We start from the raw sequence: 18,756 nt of genomic DNA, 5'->3' as shown, positions 1-18,756 counted from the left end.
ACATGCATGCCCATGTGTACACTAAACAGTAGAAATATTAAGGGCACACTTTTCTTTTCATCCCTGTAGACGTTTTCCCATGACAAGTCAGAACTGACTTGAAAAATCCTTATGGCTCTTCTCGACTACTGCTGCCTCCACTCCAAAAGTAAGGATAATTTGATTTGACACGAGCATATGAGTTTAATCATCATATTTAAGATGGTAAATTTAGAGGTCCTTGTTAATATCCCAACCTAGTAATTTATAAACAAAATTTAATATACCATTAGGTAGCAATTTTCTGTGGAAACGGTTTAAATCTGTCTGTATCATCTTATGTAAACATTTAGTCTAAACTAATTAATTACTGTTTCTAATTAATTTCTCCTTTCCCATATTCCTACCATACATATATATACAAATCTAACGCAACATGTGGCCAATATCAAATTATAGCAACTCCGGCTCATACAATTTGCAATGAAAACATACCAATGTAATTTAGTCCAGGAAATTAGAATCTGTCAGAGTAATTTGTGAGCTTATTTCCAATATCACAATCTTGTTTTAATAGAGGGCTATAATTATACTTTTATTTATTCTTTCTCATGTCAGTTATTAATTTTCATACTAAGTTTTCCTTATTATTTTATCAATATTTGATGAATACCACCCGGACTAACTAGTTAAGCATGAGTGTTTTTTTGGGTGGGTAGTAAATCTTGAGAGGAAATAGAATACAGGATCATAAAGCTGCATGCATCTACTTAACATTTGTAGCATTAAGAGACAATGAATGCAGCAGATATATCTTCCCTTGATAGAATCCAGCTCAATGTTACAGACTTTGACCGTCAAAAGTTTATGTATGCGATGCACTAATGGAATGGTGTTTATAATCTGTTTTTTATGAAACATGTAGGCAGATTATTAAACAAAAACTTGTAAACAGTTGATAGAAAAGTTTGTGGTGAATGTGCACCACACGATCAGTGATAGTTTGCCATAGGTTTCTGTAGTTCTGTTACTCTGTCTGTTATCCTGAAGAATTCTAACCCAAAATGCATCCAATTTTTTGATCTCCACATTAGTAAGATTCCAGTAAGAAGGGAATTACTGTCCACAAGTGCAGGACAGAGGGCTGGCAAGGGACAGCATATATTCCCGAGGTCCAGTGTAGGCCTACACATTGGTAGCACGTAAAAAAAGCTTGTCAGTTGGAATTCGACGAGAGGTTGTAGTGCCATTGTCCAGGCACAATTTTCCTCATAGTACACTGTATGGCCTAAGCCTGTCTTCATTAGTATAGTCTTGCAGAAGCAGAACAGTAAGACTTTAAACTCCATTTCATTTATTTCAATTATTCACTTTCACACAGAAATCTTATGCAGAGTGAAATAACTGGAGAAAACACGGTGTAAGCCTACAAAAGAATGCTGTCAGTTCGCAGCCAGGAGAGGGGGGAGGCCTTAAAAAATAAAGATTCAGTTTCCTGGTTAATTATTTTTGTCACTGAGTGTTTCCGGTAACTCAAAGAAGGAAGGGAAAGCCCAAAGTCATGGTTCCCCACATAAATACACTACCAGATCTGGTAATATATAAAACAATGCCCAGATATGATATGTGTGGAGCAATATGGACAGATAGAATTTTCATTCCATCCCATTTGCAGGCTTTACAACAATTTTCATTACATTTATCTCTTTGTTCAATACATCTGCAATTCATTGTTCCCATGTCAATTCTAAACTGCTGTAAAATAATTCCTCAAAACCACTGATATTAATGAATCAGAAAAAAAAAATCATATTAAAAGATTTTACATGACTAATACAAGTCAACTCATTTCTGTTGCTGTTGGTATAGAATCTCATTACTTATTTTCTGGATTCTTATTGCTGCTAATTAGCTGCCAGAAGCCATCAATAAACTGTGCGAAATGACCATTTTCATTCAAATGTGCTAAGAATAACTTAAAACGTTTTTTTATCAACAGTTAAGAAAATGTTTAGTCAAGAATACACGAGGCTACTTAAATTTGGACAGGCCCAAGGGAGGTAATGTGACCATCCCATCTGGACCACACATGTTTTTGGCAATTAACCTGAATGAGATTCTAATAAATTGGGCCAGTAAATGACTGTGCATTGATAAAATACAGTACAAGTAGATTACAGTTATCTTGTGTACCTGATAAATAAATAGTTTTATTTCATTCCAGTCATACAACTCACAATCACTTACTTTATACCTAAATCTGGTTACCATCAAATAAACCGCATCAAATGTAAACCAATATACATAGTTTCTTTGTCAATACAACACTAACATGGTCATTGTAGGATTAACATATAGTATAATATTAAATAGTTGGCTTGCATGCCAGGGTGGGGGGGGGGGCTGAAAAACCCATAACTCTTGGTGACGACCTTATGAATTGCCTGGGATGAAATCTTAAAAACCCGTAACGCTTGGTGACGACCTTATGAATTGCCTGGGATCAAATCCATAACTTCCATAGATATCACATCTAATGATCTGAAGTGCAGACGTTAGGTCAATCGCCTACCTACCCCCTAATTTTTAGCACATATGACTGTCATCTTCAGTTTTTTCTGGTAAAAACCCATAACTCTTGGTGACGACCTTATGAATTGCCTGGGATGAAATCTTAAAAACCCATAACGCTTGGTGACGACCTTATGAATTGCCTGGGATCAAATCCATAACTTCCATAGATATCACATCTAATGATCTGAAGTGCAGACGTTAAGTCAATCGCCCACCTACCCCCTAATTTTTAGCACATATGACTGTCATCTTCAGTTTTTTCTGGTAAAATAGATGATTGAATTCAACGATGTTTGTAAGGTATGTTATCACCTTTGTTTATTGAGATTTGTTCAAATGAAGTTGTTTTCCAGCATATAGGTGGTGAGCAGAGGCAATTTTAAGTGATCTTCAAACTTCTTCTTCAGAATGGCTGAGTAGATTTGTTTGAAATTGGCTGGGAATCATTCTTAGATGATCAAAATAAATGTTTGTTAGAATGATAGAGCTGAACCCTACAGGGTCAAAGCAGCAAAGATGCAACAAATAAGGACACAACTGTACGTACTTTTTACTTGTTCACTCATACCATAACAAGTGCAGCAGTAGAACACATAAATTCTGAACTACAATCTTACTTGCGGAATCAGATAACTAAACCCAATTCACAAAAGCTTACTTATTGATGAAACTTGTAATTTATATAACATCATTTTATATAACATCAAATCATTATTTAAAGTGGCGTAGTATTAAACAAGTAATTCTAATTTCCCTCGAGGACATCAATGTGACATTAGACGTAAACAAAACAATAAAATAGATGTCTAATACTGAAGTAAGCAGTCATGTATTTTCAACTTACCTACTGGTATCTATCTAAATATACACAAATATTGAATCCAATCGCCAGTATATCCTTTTAATCAACGAAACAAGATGTTTGTGGTTAAATCAATCCCTTGATCCCAATACACAAGCGTCTTTTAATTAGCTTCCCTCCAAGATTCAGCGAGTCATGCTTGCATATCAACTACAGAAAGTAGAAATGATTGACTTCTAAACAGAAGGGCAGACATATTCTCTCTCAATTAACTAATCAAGCAAACAAATTAAGGTTGTGTTCTGATGGTGTTTGCATTGCCAGCAGCTTGTTAATGGATACATCATTACCACTTCACTCACAGTATCAAATGCTAACAGCCAAAGATACAGTTAAAAGCATAAAAGCACTTTACAACTGGCTACTTAGAATAACTTTTAAACTGCCCTACGGCTTTACATTAGTGTGTTTGCATTATAAATGAAGTCAGAACTTTGCTTTCTAAAAAGCTCACACAAAACTATTTCAACCCAAACCTATATGAAGCATTTTTACATTAACAGGTACCACTTAATATGGTTTTCGTATGAGAAAAATCACCCTAAATCTTGTGTGTTCATTAATTATTAAAAACCTCATAAACACCGTTTCTTGTATTAACTCTTAGTTAATGATAACAATTACACTCTTCCCTAAGAGTGACGTTATGAAAAATATTCTTAATGGAGCATTATTATGTTGCAGGTGGTTTTAGATAATTTTCAATCATTTTTCGATATCCTTTTTTGCAGAATTTGATTTCATTTTCGTTTCTTATAATCAATTATTAAAAGCTAAATCGGCAGTTCAATATGATAATGTAATAATAATGACAATGTGGACAAAGAAATGAAAAGGATATCGCAACTTGATTAGTTTCGAACATGCTTTTTTGTAGCCTTTGGCAGTACTAATTCCAATATGGCTGTCATTAGTAGCTTTTATCAAATACCTTAATATTTTATGATTATACATATCTACAAACATATTAATTATTAATATTAATAGTGAATAGAATGAAAATGGGGTTGAATGTCTCTTCAACACAATTCTTTGGCTCTTCTGAGACAATCATATGGTAATTTATTTATGTCTATCGTTAAGTCATGTGTGCAATGAAATGTTCAAGAAGTTTGCTCCAATGCCTTTCTTCGATTTTATTTTTCTTAAAAAGTCAGGGGTTCTTTTTTTTACATGCCCATTATTTATATTTTAGAGTTGTGATTTTTTGACATTGCATTAAATGGAAACCAGAGCACCCCGACGTACTATTATTAGAATCCAAAGAGTAAAATCTTACACTTTTTTTCAGCGCCTTTTGCCTTTGAGACTCAACTGTATTATGCTAGTGCCAAGCACAATTAGAAACTCCATCGCTGATATGAAATAAGACAATTACCTGTGTTATTGTTGTTAACTGGTTGTTGCATTATACTTATAGAACTATATTTCTGCTATATGTATCCACTTTATAAAACAAATTGTAGAATGTCTGATGGTAATGAACACTAAACCAGAACTACTTTCTAAATCAAAATCTGAAATCCATACTATGTGTCTCCTCTAGCATGGTTGAAATGTAACTGCATCTATTTCATTACACCTTTAAAAACTAATGGAGTCCAATTAGTGAAAATGACTTTTTACCAAGACCGAATCAATAAGCCACTTTGCTCGTTAAGGTTCCAAAGGCGAGGGTGAAAATTTTGGGTTTAAAAGCTTCTAATGATGAAAAGTGTCAATAGAACCTAACTGGTTTTCTTTGTAATGAAACACATGAATAATGGCGGCTAATAGTAAAAGCCTGTACGTGCTACTTGTAGTTTCCTAACTGCTTTCGCCAACACAAACTTTTCATATGGCGACATGAGAAATCTTTACATAGGAAATTATACTACTATTTCATGTGCTAATTAAAGCAAGCACGCATCGAGACAACGGAGCGTTCAGACATAGAACAGCTTTTAATTGAATGATTCACTCAGCAACAACATAAGCTTTTTAATATCACTTTTCCTTTTTTTAATTAGCTTTCATAGACCTACAGGATTTTGCAATTTCCAAACAAAAAGGAAGCACTTTGATCATAACTTCTTTTTCTCCTTACTGCCGAGCCAATACGTATACCCATTTCTCAATTTCCTGCTAACAATGACTTCACTTACAATCAGTTTATCAAAACAGTCAAATCAAGTACCTAAATTGCTTGGGCTGCTAATGCAAGAAATAAGTTTAGGATCTTATTGAAGTGATTCAAGTTGATTTTTCATTTATTTAAGAAAATTGTTTGGCATGGAAATAAGTGGATCTGACTTTTGGTCAATACTAAATAAATCCACACAAAGCATTTAAAAGCAGAAGTAATTCATTTTTGGTGTCAGCCATTAAGTAATTGGCCCTGACACAATCTCAGCATTTAGGTGTAAGCCCTTAACCAAGTTATGGCTTTAAGTGCGTTCATCTTTTCGAATTAATGGAATGGAGTACACAGTGTACCACTTAGCATTCGGCCTCGCAACATGGATTAAATAAATCAAAAATAATAATTTGCAGTGTGATTTCTGGCAACGTCAGGTTCTATCAGTATCCGAAATCATCTGCTAGTTGGTAACACCTGTACCATTAGCTTGCTTTTGATAACTAAAAACTAATCCTCCCACAGCACGCTATTAGTTATATTTTATTACTACCTAAGATTAGTCTAATAAGAGGAATTGCATTATCAAGTCAGACTTTCCCCAACTCAGGAAATGATAAGATATATATCATATATGATTAAATTACTCTTGTTAATTTATATTAAAATCTCTATTTAATTAATCAATGATCATCATACTAATAACCAATAATAACGGATTAGTTAGTTTCTGCTTTAATTTATTTCAAGAGCTTGTTTGTTTTCTGCAGGACCTCAGGCTTCCACCCACTGCTAAAGACCCCTACATGTTCATGCAAATTATTGAAATCAAATTGTACCATGTAAGTCCCAAAATGACCTAATTTGGGGTTAAAGCCCATTTTTCTCTCTGTATCCAACATTGTTTAATTACAGTAGACATGTATAATAATATTGTACTTTTTTTATTCAACCATGAATGTAGAACCTAAAAACTGATTCCGCAAATTGAACAAAGCTTTATGTGTGTGTGAAATAGGTTTATTTAACGTCCGTTTCCACCAAGGTGGTATCGCAACAAGCTTTGTATTTTTAAATTAAGTTTATGTTACATAAATAAATATATGATAAACATATATGATTTGAACAAGTTTTATTTAATAATACCATGCTGTTACCATTTTAACTATTTTAATAAAACAGACGACAATAAATGATTTTAGTAGAAAAAGCAAGCAGAATTTATTAACATTTGACGAAAATTAAACTATCGACATAGCAGGCCTATCTTGGAAATTGTTACACATGAATGTAAAACAAAATGTAAGAATTTTTTTTTATATTGTGTAATGATAAAAGGATGTTACCTTGAGATCAAGATTTACTGTATAGTCAATATGATTATCTCATTGTCTTTTATATTTAAATGTATTGGATTTGTGTATAATTGACTTCTTTGATGTTGAAATTTGAGGTTCATTGTGGTTGAAAATATGGATATTAGCAATAATATGTAATTTAAATGTAACTGAATTGTAACTGACCATTACTCTTTACATGTCCATTACTACAAACTGTAATTAGTCCTTTACATTGCCATTACACATATCCATTACACATTACTATTTACAACCACTTGGTTAATAGTCAAATACAGTACAAGGTTTTACAAACGATATACTTTTCTTTTCACAGACAGTTGGCTGTTCATTTTGCAAAATTCTCTATAAAATGTATACAATAGATTTTTTGGAAAAAAGGCAGACACGATCAATAACAGAGATATTTATTTGTCTTCTCTGTGACATACCTAATTTATTCTTTGATTGTGTCTTGATAAAATTAAAATACACCAAAAATGGTGTCTGAAATTCACCTACCTTTTACAGTATATACGGTATATATATCAATTCCCCTTTAAAATTATCAGGTCTGAAAGCAGACACGTTCGGAAAATGAATTGAAAAACGCTGATTAAATCCCAGCAAAGATTAACAAACAGTGTCATTGGAAGAATCACAGCAATGTAGGAGATACACCCGAAGCCGCACATGAAATCAAACTGTTTGAGTTGAGTGAATTTAATCAGAATTTTTCATTAGGAGGCCACGAGTTAATCATAAGGTGCAATCGCTGTCACATGTTATTACGGCTGAAACCCATCTAAAAACCCCTTGGTGCAGTTTTCATATTTGAATAAACAAGCGTGGAATAAGATGGACTATGTATTAAATGAAAGTGTAATTGTAGCTTAATAGAATCTCGCTATCAAATCATTTTATGACACCCTACAGAGCATGTGTGTATGAATTAAATCTATTTGTCCAATAGAGGCCAGAATGATGGAATTTTTGTGTTTCTGGTAATAAAGACTCAATCAATACTGTCTGAATGAAAGTCATAACTGCTTTATATTTTCCATCACTTTCCAATGAATGACGGGTTTGACATGCATGAGCTGTAACAAAAAGGACAATAACCAACCACGCTGAAGGTGTCTTCGAGGCACTTTCCGTGTAATTCTCAGCCGGCCGACTTCAAACGTTTAATAGATATTGGCCTGAATGGAAGAAAATTGATGCTGTGGCCAAGTTTTTCCATTAGTTTCTGTCAAAAGCAAGATATGAGGAAAGGCAACCCTTGGGAGAAATTACTTAATAATAGTGAGTGTTTCTACTCAGTCAGCAAACACTATCACAATCCACTTATATCGCACCCTGTCTATTACACTATCCAATTAGGCAATGGCCTCAAATAAATTATCTCACACAAGAAGCTGGTCTGTCTCTAATAGTATCCATTAACAACAACGTCTTCTTATATCCCATTAAATATTATATATATATACCTTTTACAACACTCAACTTAAAGGACTTAGTTCGAATATGGCATTCAGACATTTAAGTCAAGCTGGTTTAAAAATGCCGGCGATCATTAAGCTAGTTTAATTTTGTAATCTGAACAGAAAGATGGAGTAAATAAACAAGTAAGTTTATAAACTTCTGCTTCTGAAAGTCTTTTTTTGTAAACTGGTTTATCTTTGCCGTCTCAACAGGTCTGCTTTAAAAGTGCTGTCTACAGCAAGCTTAGAGCATGCTCATTTTATTACCATACTTTTTGTGGAAATTTCAAGTTTCAATAAAAAGGTGAATGTAAGGTAAGTTTATTCTTAATACGATATTGTTCTAAAACTAATAACACTTATTTTCTTAATAAATTTGATAATCCCTCTTTATTGGACCACTGGAGGTTTCAGGGCAGATGATACTTGACAAAATTTATATGTCTGTGGCTTGATGTGTTCTTACCACTTAAATGACAAACTGTAAAAATTTGAAATCTATAAATTAAATATAGATCTTAATATTAATAAATAGCAATTCCAACTGTATTAATGCTCTACACTTAATCCACAATATTGAACTAGGGGGTTGGCTTCATTGAATTGTTCAGCGTGTGTGCTTTATATGATAAGGTCTGTCATTGAGGTATGTGGAAAGTGGCATGGTATTGCTTCCCTGCTTGTACGTGATAATTAGTAGGGTCTTCTGCCCAACCTTGTCAATTATTGTTGGTTCTCCGCCTCCTACTGCTAAAGACCCCTAGCATAAGCAAATTATTTTTAAAAATTTGAACCATATGTTAGTCCTAAAATGACTTAGTTTGTGTCCAGTGGATGTTAAACTCTCTCTCTCTCTCTCTCTCTCTCTCTCTCTCTCTCACACACACACACACACACACAAATTGAGCCACTTGATTAACCCATAAAGAAAATTCCACAAATAACTTGATTTGACTCAGAATACAAAAGTACAAATAAAAACTGCTCATTATAAACTGGAATGAGGTGTTTCACAAAGATTAGGCAAAGCATAATTGAGCAATGGTTGAAAATGTTTTTATTTTACAGAAATAATCTGATTAAAATTTGTAATCCATAATATTTATAGAATTTAAAAGGATGTTTATAACATTTCATAAATGTGTGAATCATGATCTTCTATCATCTTGTGATAATGAAACACTGTACCAGTACTTAATGTAAACCACATAAAACACATTAGGATTTAAAAGTCCTATTTATTACAGTTAGTTACTGACTGTCACATAAGACAAGGATGTCCGAAATAAAAGTACCCAAATCCTTTCAGTACACTCTAAGTCAAATAAAATTTTACATCTTGTTATACTAATAAAGGAGGAGATTTATTTGAGATAATCAGTGAAGTATTTTGATGTTGTCAACAAAAACCTTGATAAGCAGAAAAGCATTTTTTTTTACATATTTATGTTTTAAGTAATTCTAAAGAGAAATGAAAACTTGTGAGAAAATATTTCATAAGGATAGCGTCATGTGTAAGCTTCAACATAAGTGAAAGAGATACAAATGGAGTTTATTGACCACTCAGCTCGAACGCGTCCATTTTGAGACTAACATATTGTATATCTTTATTCCAATAATTTGCTTGTATGTGTAGAAGTTTTTAATAGAGCCAAACAAAGAACATAGAAAAAAAGTTAAGCAGGAAACCCTATTCATCATATACAGGACTGAAACAACTATCTAATATACTGTTCAGATGCTTATTTTAAACCAGTTCAAAATCGCTGGGGTTTTTAAGACAGGGTCGTGTTGCGTTCACACGTACTATAAACCAAACCAGTTTAACTATTCTGACCTCTTTGGTCAGAGGTTAGAGTTAAGTATGCATGGGTAGTTTCATATTCTTTATTCGGTTCTGGCATGCTTTCGATAACACTGGCACTCATTACACCGCCATTTTCCTAGGAATGTAACTTACTACATACTGCGCATGCTCAAAGCGAGCTGGAAACAGGGTTTTTAAGCCAACCCATTCAGACGGCCAAGATGAACCAGTTTAAAATAAAAAGCCTTCTCAAAGACGGGTCGCGAGCTGGGTTTTTTAAACTGGTTTATTTGCCCCACATTTGCATTCAGATGACAAAGTTAAACTAGTTTAACGATCCCCAGGGCTTTTAAACCAGTTCAACTTAAGCGTCTGAACGGGTTATAAAGTTCACACATTAGACGACTTGGTCACCCCACCAACCTTCCACACTCTCCCAGTAACATGAAGGGCACACCTAACATTTTGATCACAGATAGGACTAACTACCACTTCTTCTATTCACTTAATTAAATCACACTATGCACTATCATCATTATTAAATTGTTTCCCCCATAAAAAACATCTTTTTAATCAAAGCATTGAAGAATGACTCAATTGTCTTTGGGCCACAAACTGGCATATACATGTATACAGATATAGGCCAATTTATATATTTATAACAAAAGTAAAAGAAAATATTGACACAAGATCCGAGTCAAGAATAAAATATATGTAGATAAATATTGTACGCTTTATTTCATGTTTGATGTATCAATTACCAATTACTATTGCAGCCTTTATCAGCCCTCAGATCATTATTGTGGTTAAAACTTGTATAAACAGCCACCTTTATTTAAAACAAAGAACAATGGACGAGTTGATATTATCGCCCTGAGAACAGACATCATTAAAAAACAATAGAACACTTTAGCTGCTAGGTATCATTTCAAACTTTTGATTTCTTACGACTGATAATATTTAATTTCAGAAATATTTCTAACTTGCATATAATAGAGGTTAAAATACATACGAAGCCCCCAAGATGACAGATAAAATGCTTCTAATATAATTCATTTCTTGAGTGCTTTACTGCAAAAACCATTTGGAATTCTAGCTATGTGTCAATGGTGCTTATATCTTCTCTTCATGTGGAATTCTCTGATTGTGTTTTGAATCGTCTATTTGAGAAAATAAACAACCAAGTCATTGTCTTGTAGAAGAAAAAATGTAGGAATCCTGGCACCTATTTTGGCAACTCGTGAACTTTTGTTAATAATATCTTAATTCATTATATTATTTATACCAATGGTGGTAACAAAATTTTTTTTTTCTTAAAATTACACTCTGTATAATATCTCACATTCCTGGTTTTACTATTTTCATTCAGAATGTGTCAAATACAAATGTCAGGTTATTTCATGACATGAAGAACTTCAGATTTTAAACACCTGATTCTCTCAGAAGGCAGTGTTCCTATACATTTACCTGAACTGGTTTTTTATTCGACCTTTATAATTATGATAATTGTTTTCACATAGCCAAATAAACTTCTGCAAATCTTGTAACCATTGTCTGCTACAAAGATATCTAAGATGTTACACCTTTGTGGTATCATGCCCTTTCCTGACATTTCTCTTGATGATTTTAACCATTCAAATCCTAAAATCTGTTCTAGGAATATGACTTTTCATTTCTTGAATTAAGAAATAAACAATAAAAATTGTTTGTTTTGTATTTTAAGTATCCTAATCTGTTCTAGGAATATGACTTTTCATTTCTTGAATTAAGAAATAAACAATAAAAATTGTTTGTTTTGTATTTTAAGTATCCTAATTTTAATTTATTGATAGTGATATTAGAAATCCCGATATTCAAATTAACTGACAGGTATATTTCTCAACTGGCCATTGACTGGCAAAATTGACCCAACTTAGAGCCTATATGCATACCCTATCCATATTGTATTGTAACGCAATTTTTCTCCCCAGATCAATGAATGCCAAGTTGGTTTTCTTTAATATCATCTTATAAAAATATAAAGAGAATACTCTCCTAATAGCCTAATCAATTTTAAACGTTTTAATGAAAATCAATTATGGGTGTGTATTTTTTAATTGACAAGCTTCAGCTATTTGCCTCATTATAAACAGAATGTAAATTCAGCAGACATGAATTACTAGGCAGCTCAGGTTGAAGATAATTAGCACTATTTAATGCTAAATAAAATGTCAATCACGACTGATAAAATATATCCAGCTTCTGAGAAAAGCTAATTGCAATGCGAACAATCTGTTGGCTATATACATCCAATCTATTTCTCTACGCACATGAACACTAGATAATGAAAATGTCATTTGGTAGGCAATTGACGGCAGACTGTTTTTAATACTTTGTCAATATTTACCATGTTATTTGTCTCTAATTAGAAGGAAATTAAAATGCCCCCAACATGATGAAAATAAAAGTTTGTCATTAAGGCCGATTATTCAATATGAGAACAGATTGACAAAGTAAATGAAAGAATTAATCGAGTCAAAAGCTTGCCTGTTGACATGTTATTAATGCTACCATGATCATATTCTCATATTGTTTGTGAATGGATCAATTCTCAGACATAGAAGGATATTATACTTTTATTTTTCCTTGCTGTCTTTTGTACCCCATTTGTTAACTCTTCAGATTTTCCCCCGCCATTGTCTTAAAGATAAGGATTTTTGGCAAAAATATTTAAAGAAAGGCTTAAGAATTCATCAGGAAATTGGCTGTTACTAAGTTTCTTTTCAGCCATATTTTTTTTATAAAGTTTGACCCCAGGGTAAAGCAATGATTACGATTTTAATGAAATGTTCAAGAGGTGTTATCACGCTATATGATATTTGCTCATTAGATTCATTCGTTTATCTTAATTAGATTTTCCTGCCAGATTAGATTTTTTCTTGTTTTACAGCACAATGCAGCAAGACTTTGTGTCAACAAATTTTCTCTGTGATTCAGTCAAAATTCAGAATCGCGTCTGAACAGTTTTGAGAAAAAGATAATGACAAATATTATTCTTATTCGTCAAAGCTTTTACGAAGGGCAATAAGAAAATTACTAATCCATACACTATCAGATATTTCAATTTGGTAAATTGATTTTAGGAGATATGAACATTAGTAAAATATAAAATCCATCACCCAAAATGTTGAATTCATGTCAGTAATTAACTCGTAGTCCCTATACATGCGAAGGCACTATGCCATGTCAATACTACTCAGCTATCAATCAGGAGGCACAAGAGAAAACTTTTTCATCAAACACAATTTTTGCATTTCTAAATCTATTATGGGACTCTAGCGAAATTATTTACATTAATAGTAAAATAAAAAATCTAATTTGTTGTTGCAAGTGTGAAGTTGGAATTGTCATTAATAACGATTAGTTTTGTAAAAAGAAATCAACCACACGAAAGAATAAAATAATCTTTTGGAGGAAATTAGGTGCTTTATATTCATTCTGTGCAATTAATTATATTACGTATCATGATTATTTAACCACCCCAAAGAATAATCCATCATAATTCCTTTCATTAATATCCTTATCCAATTATATCCATCAAAAACTTCATGTCATTAAATAATTAATATTCAGATCCAGCACAAATCTTGTCAAAAAAAAACACATGATTACAAACATGATCGTACATGAATGCCAATAATTAAACTTTGGTACCAATGTAAACTAAACAAAAAGTTAAGCAAACAATTACAGTGTAGGAAAAAGCGAGAAAATTAGAATGCTTGAAAATGTGTGTAATTTACTTTTTTAACAGATGTAGCTGATCTTTTACATTACACATGTTAAGATACAAGAAAATAAAAAAATTGTTAGTTACGTAAAAGAGTATGCACATCTTGCCTTATGTACAAGACCATCACTATGTATTGCTTTAAGTACTGAATGTGCACAAGATCAGAATGACTCAAGCAATTTTAATCATGTCAAGGTCTAAACTTTTGGATGAGTTGTACACAGGATTGTAGAAAAGTTTTGTATGTGTGTACTAAAATATGTGCGAGATTAAACATGGTATGTCTTTCAGATAGTCTGCTTCACATGCCTATGATTATCAGAATTCCTAAAATGAAATGAAAATTAGTGCCCCAAAACACAATATTTTGGTTATTTTGAAACTTTCATGTTCATCATCTAAATTCCAACCATCAAACATGTTTTTAACATGCATGTCAGTGTGTTTAGGGGTGGGCCATTCTTTTATGTCTTATCCAAATGACTAGGCAACACTGGGTACTACTTCTGACAAGCGAGAAACAGCTTGAAAAATTCAAACTATCAATGTTTTCGTTTTTGTAAGACACATGTCAATGTATACATTGGTGGACCATGTTTTAATGACTTATCCAAATAACTAGGCAACACTGTGCCATAACCCTGACAAGTGAGAAACTGGCACATTCTTGTCAGAAGACCAGTTCCCTGACTGACAGATTTCATAAAAGAATAAGAAACATTACAGATGCATTATGTAAGAGCTAAATCTGCACAATGTAGGTATTTTTTTTCTGGCTGGCTGGGATATTAAGTTGATTACAACCCCTGCACTATTATTCAGTTAACGTTAAAATGGAAAATCAAGACATTGTTTATTATCATAGCAATGACAATCGAGACTACGTCATTCTTGTCAAAACATCAAACATTCATAACTTTTCTCAGAATAATGTGATTTGACTGGAATTTTTGATATTTTCATTTTTCAATATATTCATTTTCAGTATCTAGTTTGAAACCATTATAGAAAGGAGAGAAGTCATTTCTTTATCTAAATCTTACAGTTCATATTACATTCAGATCAAGATGTTATGTTGATTGTTTTGTAGCAGAAAAATAATGGATTGATATACTTGTTCATTAAAAATTATCTAAATGGATTTATTGAAAGATGTTTTGTCCTTTAGATTCCATTAAGAGTTTTTAAGTTAATCCACTGTTCAACCATCCTTTCACAACAGATATATGGTATGGAGATCAATGGACTTTTTACGTGGTTGTTAAAACTGGATTAAATTGGCCTGTATACTAAGCCGCAGTATTATTAAGAAAGATCCTGTCTGTCTGTCTAGCAGTTACTATAGGCAGCATTAAATATATAAAAATAATTTCTGTGGAATAAATTTCAATAACCCTGTGGCTGGCTATCATCAGTATGAGGCACTGGGAAGAGCAATATTCACTGCACTCAAAAAGATATTGACCAAAAAATAACTGATGATTTATTGAAATACAAGTTAAATTGCATAAAGACTGACAGAAATTTGAAAAGATTAATAGATTATGATACCTGCTTACATTTATCATCTCTCTTTCATAAAGAATAGTTCTAAATCTTTCATAACAATGTGCACAAACATAGAACAATTAATAACCCATCCACTATAACTGAATCATTATGAAACTAAAACTAGACAGTGCAAGAGAACTGTATAATTGAATAGAATGAGGCTAAAAATATTATCAACAAATTACTCAATCTGATTAAAATATTTCGTTCTACATTTTATTTTGTTTTTTATACTTTTGATGGCCTCCACTGTATGAAGATCTGATAAGTAAGTTGTAGTGTGTGTGTGTGTGTATGTGTGTGTGTTTGTGGGGGGGGTTGTGTCACGGGTCATACGAGCGACGTCAAAACTTTTCATTAATCAATCAGCTTTGATGTTTCTACTAGGATACCCACAGTTCCATCACGCTAAGAACTCGCCGCAACCAACAGTCCATTTCATTGGCTAATCCCTCACATCAACCAGAACGCGGGTTATATAACAACTCTTCCAAATCCTAGAGTAGCAAAGACAAGTAAAACGAAACTATATGAACTATAAAAAAAGAAACGAAATAGGATCTGTGTTTTAATCAGATTGCAAGTTACTGGTCATCTTGACTATTCCTTTTTCCTATGACTATAATGCAAGTCTTTTTGAGTTTGTGCGTGAGTTTGTGTGGGAATGGGGTGCAGGGTGTGTTGGTGGGGGGCTTCTTGTTTCAACAGCTGATGAGTTTCCACAATCTCTTCTTTAAATCTTTAAATGCTTGGGGGCCTGCGGTATTCAGGGAATCTGCAGTAGTCAAGTGGTCAGGGTACTGGACTCTCAACTAGAATGTCCTAGGTTCGAATCCTGGCATTGGTCTTGAAGATAGATTCTCCGGATTTTCATGCCTGGTTCCCACATAACAATCAAAATGTTGCTTGTTATTTGAATGGGACTGCTGACCGGGAAAATTTTACCTCAGAAACCAAATTAGCCATAAGTATAGTGTTGGCATGGTGTTAAATACTATTCCTTTCTTTAAATCACTATTAAAAATGATTTTACCAGCATGGCCATTTGCTTTTTTTGTTCTATCTAAATGTCTAAGAAGCTAGAGTTGGTTGGCGAGTCCAACAGGCATTTTTCCCATGCGTGTTATAAATGTATTTAAACCAGAGACAATCTAGATTTCTATCTTTCTGCAATCAAGTTTTGTCCCTCTCCTTGACAACGTTCTAAGAGCCATAGAATGGTCTAATCCACTGCTAAGAATAATTGCCCCACCCCTACTCATTACTTATAGAGAGAGACATTATGAATTAAGATAAGTTAAAATAATCTCAACTCACCTGTGAAGTTTATCAATCAACAATAAGAAATCAACTGGTACAATTCAAAGACCACAGCTAAGACAATTCAAGTTGTCAAGTTGCCGTAAACTTAATCGAAGATGTATAGATTTGAATGGACTGTTCCACGGTTTTAACACAATACAAATTTATGTGTGTTGTAACTGGTAAAACTCACAAATATCATTGGCCAATTAACTGTCATTTACTACAGATCAATACAATTGTAGATATAGACCCCCACGTATTACTACGTAGTCACACTCGAAAAAAAAAATGTTACAGTTTGATAAACCATCTACACTTTTTTATATAATTCACACTGATCATAAATTTATATATGGCTATCTCATCTTGTTTTTTTTTTTTTAATAAGAAAGTAAAACTTCTCAAAAATGTCCAGAGTTTACAAAAGAGGCCTTATATGAATGTAGTTGATTACTTTTTCTATTACTTCAGCTATGACAGGCAAATGTCTAATTTCTCTGACAAATTAATTTTCCGCTGTCAACAAGAAACCATAGAAAAAGGCTTCTAAAAAGAAATGTAATCTTATGAAGAGTTCCACATATTTACTTTTAGCACTATTCCTGGAGAAAACACAGACTTCACAGACACACATAGACCTGAAAGAAATCAATTTTTTCCCCCTTGTTTTTGAAATTGTAAGTAATCCACTTGCCAGACCGTGAAATGTTTCTTACAGACGGCATGCAGCCACTATGTTGCCACCATTCTTGTTGCTAGCTCTGTATATAAACACCAACTCCACGGTTGTTTTAATCTGCCATAACCATCTTGTGTTAGAAAGCAAGCCTGCTCTAGCTTCTCTCTTCATCGACTTCTTTCATCCAAATGAAACCTTATTCATAGTGAGTCTTTGTAATTACATGTGCAAAGCCCTTCCGCACTCCACAGATGAAATCAAAGTAATTTACTTGTGAATTGGGTTTGTGCTTTATGTGAAAATACATGGCTTAACAGAGTGACAAGTTTTAATTTATTTCCTAGAGATCCATTACCTTCTACATGCACATTTTGTTGACAATGGGTAATATGATGGCTTGTGAATACAAGTGATTTGGCCACAAGAATCCATACTGCTTTGGAGCTTTAATATCCTTTCATTTCAAAGTGATTTGGTATTATCCACGGAGGGCTAGTCTTGCTGTTTAATTATAACCATCAATCAAAAGCAGTAATGAAATTACAGTAATCGTTAGCTGTAACTAAGGGCCAAAGCAATCAGAACATGGATAGAGGGAAAAAATTAGAGGAAATTAAATCTATATGTCTATTTCCTTATATGGTTATAGCCAGTTCCGTTTGGTTTTTTTCAGAAGATAATAGAATGGAGCAATGTTGCATGCTAACCAGAAATTGTGTCCATCTCATGCCAAACGTACGTGAATGTTGAAAATGGTGTTTCGATTTGACTGTTGGTGAACTTGTCTTGTTAACGGCATGACGGTGATAATACACTATGAAATTTTTGTGGATTAAATAGCTGATGACTTCATTACAGCAGCTTATAAAAAGAAAATCTACCCGTCCATTACTGTACTTGCCAATCTTTTCCTATTTAATGTCTGTTATCCCATGTGTCTGAGCAGAATTTATAAGCAATTGGTAACTAAATAGAGCAACCTACTTAAATTATGGAAAGAAAACAGCATGCAAGGATCTTTCTCTCCGTTGATTCCAAAAGAAATCTGCCAAGTTTTAGATTAAGGTTGCACAAGTGTGTTTTTTTTGATAAAATTCAATTAAAAGTATTCAGGCCGAAATTCAAGAAGGTTATAGAGTAATCAATCCAATCAAACCATGTAACTGATTTAATAAAATCTTATAAAGAACCGAGTTGTGTATCAACATCATTCCTAAAACTAATCCCATCTATTAAATTACATTTCAACTTGTCATTTTCTTTCTGATCATACAGCATTCATTGATTAAA

At 33.1% G+C, this 18,756-nt stretch overlaps 1 protein-coding gene across 10 annotated transcripts in view; it reads right to left on the bottom strand.

Moving 5' to 3' along the window:
* LOC126823496 (LIM domain only protein 3) overlaps window positions 1–18,756 on the bottom strand; it is a 76,930-nt gene that overhangs the window by 10,201 nt on the left and 47,973 nt on the right. The window contains exon 1 of one of the 10 annotated variants that reach the window (XM_050552377.2): window positions 16,800–17,877. The exons of 6 other annotated variants lie outside the window; for them this stretch is intronic. Coding sequence is in view for 1 of the 4 variants with exons in the window: in XM_050552376.2 (XP_050408333.1) it covers window positions 4,794–4,824 (31 nt within the window). In the remaining 3 variants the exon portion in view is untranslated. Of the gene's footprint in view, window positions 1–3,397; window positions 3,685–4,793; window positions 5,325–7,390; window positions 7,643–16,799; window positions 17,878–18,756 lie in introns of those variants that run through there. 3 more of the 10 variants (XM_050552380.2, XM_050552376.2, XM_050552379.2) reach the window with 3 other exon arrangements.

The sequence above is a fragment of the Patella vulgata genome, chromosome 6 (assembly GCF_932274485.2).
Source record: "Patella vulgata chromosome 6, xgPatVulg1.2, whole genome shotgun sequence".
NCBI classification, from domain to species: Eukaryota; Metazoa; Mollusca; class Gastropoda; family Patellidae; genus Patella; species Patella vulgata.
The sequence above is the reverse complement of the archived record's forward strand: the minus strand, read 5'-3'. Positions and strand labels throughout refer to the sequence as shown.